We start from the raw sequence: 7,895 nt of genomic DNA, 5'->3' as shown, positions 1-7,895 counted from the left end.
CCCTGGTTCATTTTCACTTATTCCAAAAGTTTGAGCTAAAGTTTGAGGCAAACTTTTGCTCAAACTTTTTGTCCTCTCTTCCTCCTAGCCACTCCTTCTTGCTTCAACCTTTCTCCAAGCTTTCTTCACCTATCATTAATAAACCAAACACATCAAAGCTATGCTCAAAATCATGAGATATTCATTCTTTCATAATATGTGACAATTATAGCATAAAACCTCATGAAATTGCATTAATTCATACAAGGTTGATTAAATCAAAGGAAACATGAAAATCTACCCAATTGGCTTGCTTATGGCTCAAGAAAGTGCATAATTCAATTGAAAACAAAAGAAAAAGGCTAGTGAAATTAGGCTAAGATGACTTGTCATCAGTGATAACCGAAAATAGAAGGTATAAAAAGTTGGAATTGTAAATAAAAGTTTGTGGTTATGTGGCGTAGACATGAACTTTGGCGTGGGTCATTATCGGTGTATGATGTGGGTGGAATTTTTGTAACTTGATTTTGAGTGTTGAGCAAATTAGTGTTTGGATCATAATAGAATTCATTCATAATAAAGTGGATTACACAAGTTGGATTGATCATGGAAACTTAGCATAACAATTAGCGACATGAGTATGCAATATAGAAATATATTTCCGGTAACGCTACTAATTAAAAGGCTTCCTAATGATGTGACGATTGATCTGTGGAATGCAGCTGAATTGGATAAAGGAGGGGAAGAGTACTATGGCGATACATTGTCCAGACTGCTGTCGTAGCCGTGGAGATGACACTTCTCCTCAAGGCGTTGAACCTCTGCAGAAAGTATATTGTTGGCCCTCTCTAGCATCTTTGCTTTCAAGTAGTTAAAGTCCCGTATTTCTTGATCCGTGGTGTGGAATACCTTTTGAAACATGTAGTAAGCAGCATCTTCCTTAGCATCCATCTCGAGAGGGCTGTACCTTCCCTTGGCGTGGACATCGGCTCCCAACGGGTTCCTAGGGAGAACGACCGAGAAAGCATACACGACTCCTGTGTCATGGACACCCAGCTCAGTACGGAAGTAGGAAGGTGGTGGTAAGGAGGTGCCGTAGCAAACCTTGTGGAGCAATTCTTCCATGCTGAGGTTGACGGCATAGGCACTAGAGGCAACCTCGCTAGGTGGGATGCAGTTAATCCCAGCGTGAAAGTTGAAAATTTAGGCGTTAGGCATGTCTTAGAAAAGGGTGTAAATTTAGCAGACTGTGGTATGTATTGAGGTGAAGAAAGACTTACACCGACAAAGAGGGGCCCGACGGCCGTTTTTGATGACAACGGTCGGAGGGCTTTTTGGTGGCGACTCATCCGGTTGGCCCATTTGCTGTGTCATCTCATCAAGCCCCTCCTTCTCTTTCTCGATTGCCTTTAATCGTGCCGTGTAGGAACGAAGGGCAAGGGCCTGACAGTTGAAGACCTGGTATTCAGCGTTTGGATAGTCCACGACTTGAGCACTGGCCTCGTCAAAGGAAGTGAAGAGTCTCGTGTTCCATCATTTGGTGATGATGAAGTAGGTAAATTTTCTCAATTCGGCCTCCATCGTTGTTGGCGGTTCGGCAAGGTGTTTTACGTTTCAGGTCCCGAGCAGGTTGGTTGTTCTGATGTTATTTAGGAGGAGATTTGTCTAAATGAACAAGGGCATGGAGTGGTTTGTTGTTGTTTGGGTGAGTATGTGAGAGATGTGATAATGGTTCTGAAAGATAGGTTTATTGAGGCTCAGGCCATAATGTGAAGACTTTCACAGGAAGATTCTAGAGTTGAGTGAATTTAGATTTTTATTTAATTTAAAGTTATTTTTAGGTTTTAAAAAATGTTAGTTAAATGATGAATGAAATTATTTGGAAAATGTAGAATCAGGACGTTTTTGACAAATGCGTTAAAAGAATATAGAACACAGTTAATTTCGACATAGTTTTTTTTTTTGTCTAGTTGACTATTTTTTTTAAATGCATACATTAGATCAGATTTAAACTCTCATTCACCATAAATTAGACTTTTTTTTTCAATATTCACTGGTGTGTATTACTGTACTTATTTAGATAGAATTTTTAATGTTTCTTATTTATATTAATTTATTAATCTTTTTTTATTAATATCTATGTTTTTATAAGATGTTATTTTTTTTAATTTAAATTTTATTAGAAAAGATAAATTTAAATATAGAAAGAGTACTAAACAAGAGTACTAAAAAAATTATAACGTAAAGAGTATAAAATTTCAACAAATAAATTTAAATTCTTTTCAAAAGAACTTGTAATCAAAGAGTGTTAGAATAATATAAATTTATGTCTTTTTAGTAATTTTTTTAATATAATTGTAATTAATGAAATTCGAACAACATTTATTTTATTATAATTTATTTTGATACCGATTATGAAACATAAATTACTTTAACGCTGATTCACTTTTTATCAAATTTGAGTTTGTAAAATCAATTAAATAAATAGTCTTATTTGTAAATAATAATCCAAATACACATCTAATATGCCTGATCCATTCTAGACATTGGAGTTGCTAAAATTAAAATAATTTATAATGTCCTAATTGTGTCTAACTACTAAGTTCCATGCTTAGATACTATAGTATAACACAATTGGATAGTATATGTGTAAATGAATTTGTTGTAAAAAAAATAATTAAATCGAATCAATTAGATGAAATAAATGACACAACTCATTTACCTAAATTATGGGTATGTCGCACTAAATTTATTGTTAATTAGAATTATTATAGACTTAGTTTAAATTGACATTTTAGAGAATAATATTTTAATATGTTAATTTGTTAGATTTCTTTAATAAAAAGTTATTTAATATGTAATTTTTTTTTTAAAAAAAGTATATATAAAAAATATTTCTAAATTTTGTTGGATAGAACAAAAAAAATATTTTTATTTTATAAAATTAAATTACATAACGAGATAAGATTAACACATAAAAGAATAAAAATCATTCGTAATATTCTTAAACCTACATACTTAATATGTTATTCCATACTTCCATAATATAGTGTGCATGAGGTCTATTTCCAGAAACAGTTTTCTCGTTATTTGTCCCGAGAAAAATAGGGTTACTTGTTTTATCATATTTAAATTTTGTCTATTTCCTTGATTGATTATGCATTTATTGGTATTTTCATATCTCTGACTGCTATGCCACTAATTTTGTTGATTACTTGGCTTTTATTTTTTTATTTTGTGTTGTTCAAAATACTTGTAAAAAGTACATATAATTTTCATATTATCTTATTTTACTTTGAAATAAAATTATATGCTTTTAAAACTAATTTCTAAAAGTGTCAAGTAGGAAAAATTCAATTCAAATATAATAAATAATTGAAAAAAAAGGGAAATATTTTGCTCCTCAATGTTACATATCAACTCTTTTATTTTATACAAAATAATCTAAATTTCAATTCACGAATTTTAATGAATTTTAAACTCTAAATGAAGTAAATAAAATTAGATTATAAAAAATAAACAAAAGACCCACAAGTTCCATATAGTAATCAATGGTGGCCCTTTGAGAGTAATTAAAATGATTGTTAGTGAGATGCTCATGATTTTAGTATGGAACTGAAGTGTTTGTTCAAGTTCACCCAAGGATAATGCTTAAAGAGGTTGGTTTGTAGCTTGAGTGGTAGAATACGCGTAATTAATGCACCTGGATGATTAACACCACCATCTTGTCGTAGCCTAGACTAACCTGTCAGTTGTATACCTCCCGTGATAGTGGCTATGATGAAGTGTTGACAGTTGGTATTTTCCAAAGTAAAACCTCAGTACGCCATTGTCTCACTCCATTTGGTGAAGAAATGATATTCACCAAGCCCCTCTTGAAGGGGCAAATCGTAGTATTTAATGCGCTGCTGCAACAGTAGGTTGGAGTCGGTGTGATAGAAAATTACTTCATATGATGCATACGAAGAGGCGTGAAGGGCTCATGTGAAAATTATGTTTTCGTATGTTGGTAATGACCCTTAGGTGTTTTGGGGTTTCAGAAATTTTGTAAATATAGTGTACCCAGAAAAATATTAGCTTAGGATAATCCACACTTAATTTATTTAGGTTTTGTTAATTAATTTTAATAATTGAAATTATGTTTAGTAATTATTAAATGGTAAATAAAACAAATTCTAGATGAAGGTGAAATGTGATGAGTATTGATAAAGGTGGAGTGGTCACCAGTTGAAAAATAAGAGAGTATTGGAGTGAAATGCTTTAGTAATTGAGTAAATTAAGATTTTAGATGGTTATAACTCATGAAAACCTTTTAGCCTGCTATAACTCGTGTAGAATTATCTTACTTCCCCAGGGGTAAAGAACTCCATCTTCAGCACATCTTCAACGCTGACATGACTTGGTACCTGAGTAGATTGAGGCTCTATGTCTGTCTGTGTCATATTCGGAAACCCTACTTCGTCTCCTAAGATGCTCATGTCAAAAAGTGTCTCCTGCACAACAATTAACAATGCTACGATCACCTAATTTTACATTAACTTATACTATTCATCTTCAGAATGACAAAAAACTAATATAATCCGAATCTGCAATTTCTCCCCTATCATATACCTCATTCAAAAGCCCGTCCTCCGGGTCTGGCATTGCCGATTCATGATTGGTTGATGTCGATATCGGCTCATGATTTATGTTGTTCATCTGTTTCCTAATAGGGAGCAGTTGCTTCTTCTAGAGGATCCCCTCTCTTGTGGTTCCTAAGAACTTCAACAATTGCATAGGCAACAATAATATCCAGTCTCGCCATCACAATCTAGCCAATTGATGCAACCCTGTTAACAAAGCAACTTATTGTAACATGTTAACATAGGAAACGCAGAGCTTTTACTCCAATTTCAATGCTTCCAGGAATACTTTACCCTCACTACATCATCATCGAAAAATCCACCCTATACAAACATCTACCCCACCTTGATCATTCATATCAACAAATAAAAAAGCACACCTAATATATCTTAATAAAATGAAGATGACAAAATAAATGTCATAAATACAACTACGTTTGACACTAGGAGGAAAATGAAATTGCAATATAGTTCATTGCTTATTAGTCCTTTATGAACAACCAAATTATTTATGCACTTAAATAGGTCAAAAAGTGCTTCAACTTCACTGATAATGATTGTGAAACCAAAATATCTTGTAAGTTTAAACAACTAAACTGGCATGAAGGCTTGAGAAATAGAGATGTAGCCAAATCCATAAGAAATGTAAAACAAGACAATTCTATTTTCCAATAACAAATAGACCAAAAGATCGGTAAAGCACATTAACAAACCAATTGGAATTAAAATTTGGAGAGGTAAAAACTAACACTTTTTCTTTTAAAGTGGTGACCGAATGGATAGTAAATAACTTGATGCTATTAAAATCACATGCAGCTATTCTTAATCTTTTCAACCTAGCAATTAAAAAAATAAACTAACTCTTTAATTAAGTTTATAAAAATAAAACAATTGTAAAAAATTAAAAAAATTACATTTATTTGCTGAATAACTAAAAAACTTCTACCATTGCTTCTCTACAGAACATGACTCTTACTACATGCCAAAGTCCATCCTCCACTGCACACCAGTATAAACCTTTAACGTGAGTCAAATAATGTATCTAAAAGGATCACACCCAATTTTTTCGGGTACACACCATGTCAAGAATCCAACATAACACTGCCAACACATTTAATCTCCCTGGGTCAGCTCCAACACCTTAAATCTAGCCCTAAAAAATTCACATGCTACAAAAATTAATGCCAAAAATAAGGAACATACCTTTCGACAAACCCTTCAATGGTGCAAACTTATGCAACCAGCACATTACCAACTACTGAATTGCGCTTTCCACCTTTCCTCGCAACTGCAGAGAAAAAATTCCAAGTGCAGAACAACGACTCAGATAGTAAGGAGAAGGTTGAGAAGGCCAAGAACCCCGAACAGCTGTAGTAGTAGATCAGAACAATTGTCCTTGATTTCGCTGTATCAAGGGCGGACAGCAGAGGAGAGGCGAGGAGATTGAGTTCTCACCAACATGGTTAATGATCTCATTCTTCCAACTCAAGCAACATTATAAGCCAATAAAGCTTCTTGGCATCTTGCTATTTAAGCTGCAAAAATTTAAATTCAAGAAGCAAGCTATGAAGAATTTTTAGCTGACCATTGGGTAATTTTAATTCACTTTCAGAGGTTAATATAGTCTTTTAACGCTTCACTACAAAACAAATATATAACTAAAAACCTAAAAGTACATGGCATACCAATACTCCAATAAAGTATACTGGAGTACCTGAAACGTTTCCTATGTTATGTTATACTAAATTATATATCTGTGTGTGTGTGTGTGTGTGTGTGTATGTGTTAATGATTCTTGTAAGGGGTGCCTAGCGCCTTTGATTTACTTAAATTTGGGCGCTCAGTGCCCATGTGTATATATGGTTAGGCGCCTAGCACCTATAGTGCTATAGAGAAGGTGCCCAGCGTCCATGGTTTGCAAAAAGTGGGGCGCCCAGTGCCCTTTGTATTTTCCAGGGTGAAAGCCTCCGGCATCTAAATTTTTTTTGTTTGTATTGTAACACTTTATCACATAGAACTTTACGCTTAAGTCCTAAAACAGAAGTGGTGGGGCGTTATGACATCTAAAAGCAATATATATATATATATAAAGGATAATTTAACTAGGAGTCTTGAAAACAACGGTAGACAAAACAAGAATCGCGTCGTGCTTAAAACAAAACGATAAAGATAAAAGGCGTAGATTACATAGATAAAAGAGACAAATATATATGTGTATAGAATTCCAAAAGAGATACATATCAAGTAACTATTCTCGACCTGCAAAGTAAAGGCTGGCTATATATATATATATATATAGCCCAAAAGTACAACAAAGGATAAACATAAATCCTGTTTCTCCATAATCAACCTCTAAGAGGAATATACAAATTAAAATACAAAAGTGGAGAATACAACTATACTAAGTACAACATAAAGTCCCAAAAGACAATCTTCGCTTCCAAGAAAAATCAGCACGCTCAACGAGATACCTCACGTCATGTATCTGTAAAATAAACAATTCCCAACACGGGTGAGAATATCATCCTTTCGGGTTCTCAGTAGGGTAATGGTTCTAAATAGAGATGATGTAAAATGACACGAACCCACTAAGTGATCCTATACTCCACTTAACCCAAAGTATAAGCCTAGGGTCCTTTCTAAACCAAACAGGATAATCAAAAACTAAATCTCAGCTAATAAATTATCTCAGATTCCTACTTATTCTCAATACAAGTCATATGTCTTCTCATTATCAGAATGGTTCCAATTTAGTAATTTCATTGACAAAACTCATTTAACCACAAACCGCTAATAATCACATTCTCGTCTAGAACAACCCTCAGCGTCATTACTGCTAGCATGAGGGATCTCTCAGTTATGCAAACACAGACAAAATAATATAAGGAATATATAAATAGAGAGAACAGATAAAGTATTTATATCAAGTATCATATAGATGCATTTAATAAAGAAGGTAAACTAATTACAAAATACATACCAAAATAATACACACAAATGCAAATGATGCATGTCTGTAAGGGTGATCAAAACCGAACCAGACCAAACAAAACCGATGAACCGAACCACCGAAAAAACCGAAAATATAAATGTTTGTTGTTTTTTCTTCAGTTCGGTTCGGTTTTTGGTTCCAACATAAAAAACTTGAACCAAACCGAACCAAACTGCTACTCTAATTTAAAGCCCTAAAATATATCTTAAATTAAACCTAACCCTAATAACACAGTACCCTAACATTCTCACTTACACTCTCTTTCACTTCTGTGCTGCACAGCTCTTGGACCAGAGTCTCTC

General features: G+C 33.6%; 1 protein-coding gene across 1 annotated transcript; it reads right to left on the bottom strand.

The window, feature by feature from the left end:
- Positions 1-729: 729 nt before the first annotated feature.
- LOC148565820 (uncharacterized) lies at positions 730-4,677 on the bottom strand. Its single transcript, XM_088487246.1, has 4 exons — positions 4,591-4,677; positions 4,326-4,472; positions 1,260-1,422; positions 730-1,163 (listed from the first exon to the last, which is right to left on the bottom strand). The coding sequence occupies exons 1-4, from the start codon at positions 4,675-4,677 to the stop codon at positions 730-732; spliced, it is 831 nt and encodes a 276-aa protein (XP_088343372.1).
- Between the last annotated feature and the right edge of the window lie 3,218 nt (positions 4,678-7,895).

This window comes from Arachis ipaensis, chromosome B5 (assembly GCF_059453495.1).
Source record: "Arachis ipaensis isolate K30076 ecotype BB chromosome B5, ASM5945349v1, whole genome shotgun sequence".
In the NCBI taxonomy this organism is placed as follows: Eukaryota; Viridiplantae; Streptophyta; class Magnoliopsida; order Fabales; family Fabaceae; genus Arachis; species Arachis ipaensis.
The sequence above is the reverse complement of the archived record's forward strand: the minus strand, read 5'-3'. Positions and strand labels throughout refer to the sequence as shown.

Coding starts and splice junctions, on each gene's coding strand:
- LOC148565820 (XM_088487246.1), bottom strand. CDS start 4,677: ATGAACAACATAAATCATGAGCCGATATCGACATCAACCAATCATGAA. Junction 4,473..4,590: donor AGGACGGGCTTTTGAATGAG/GTATATGATAGG, acceptor ATTGTTGTGCAG/GAGACACTTTTTGACATGAG. Junction 1,164..1,259: donor TCGGGCCCCTCTTTGTCGGT/GTAAGTCTTTCT, acceptor ACTTTCACGCTG/GGATTAACTGCATCCCACCT.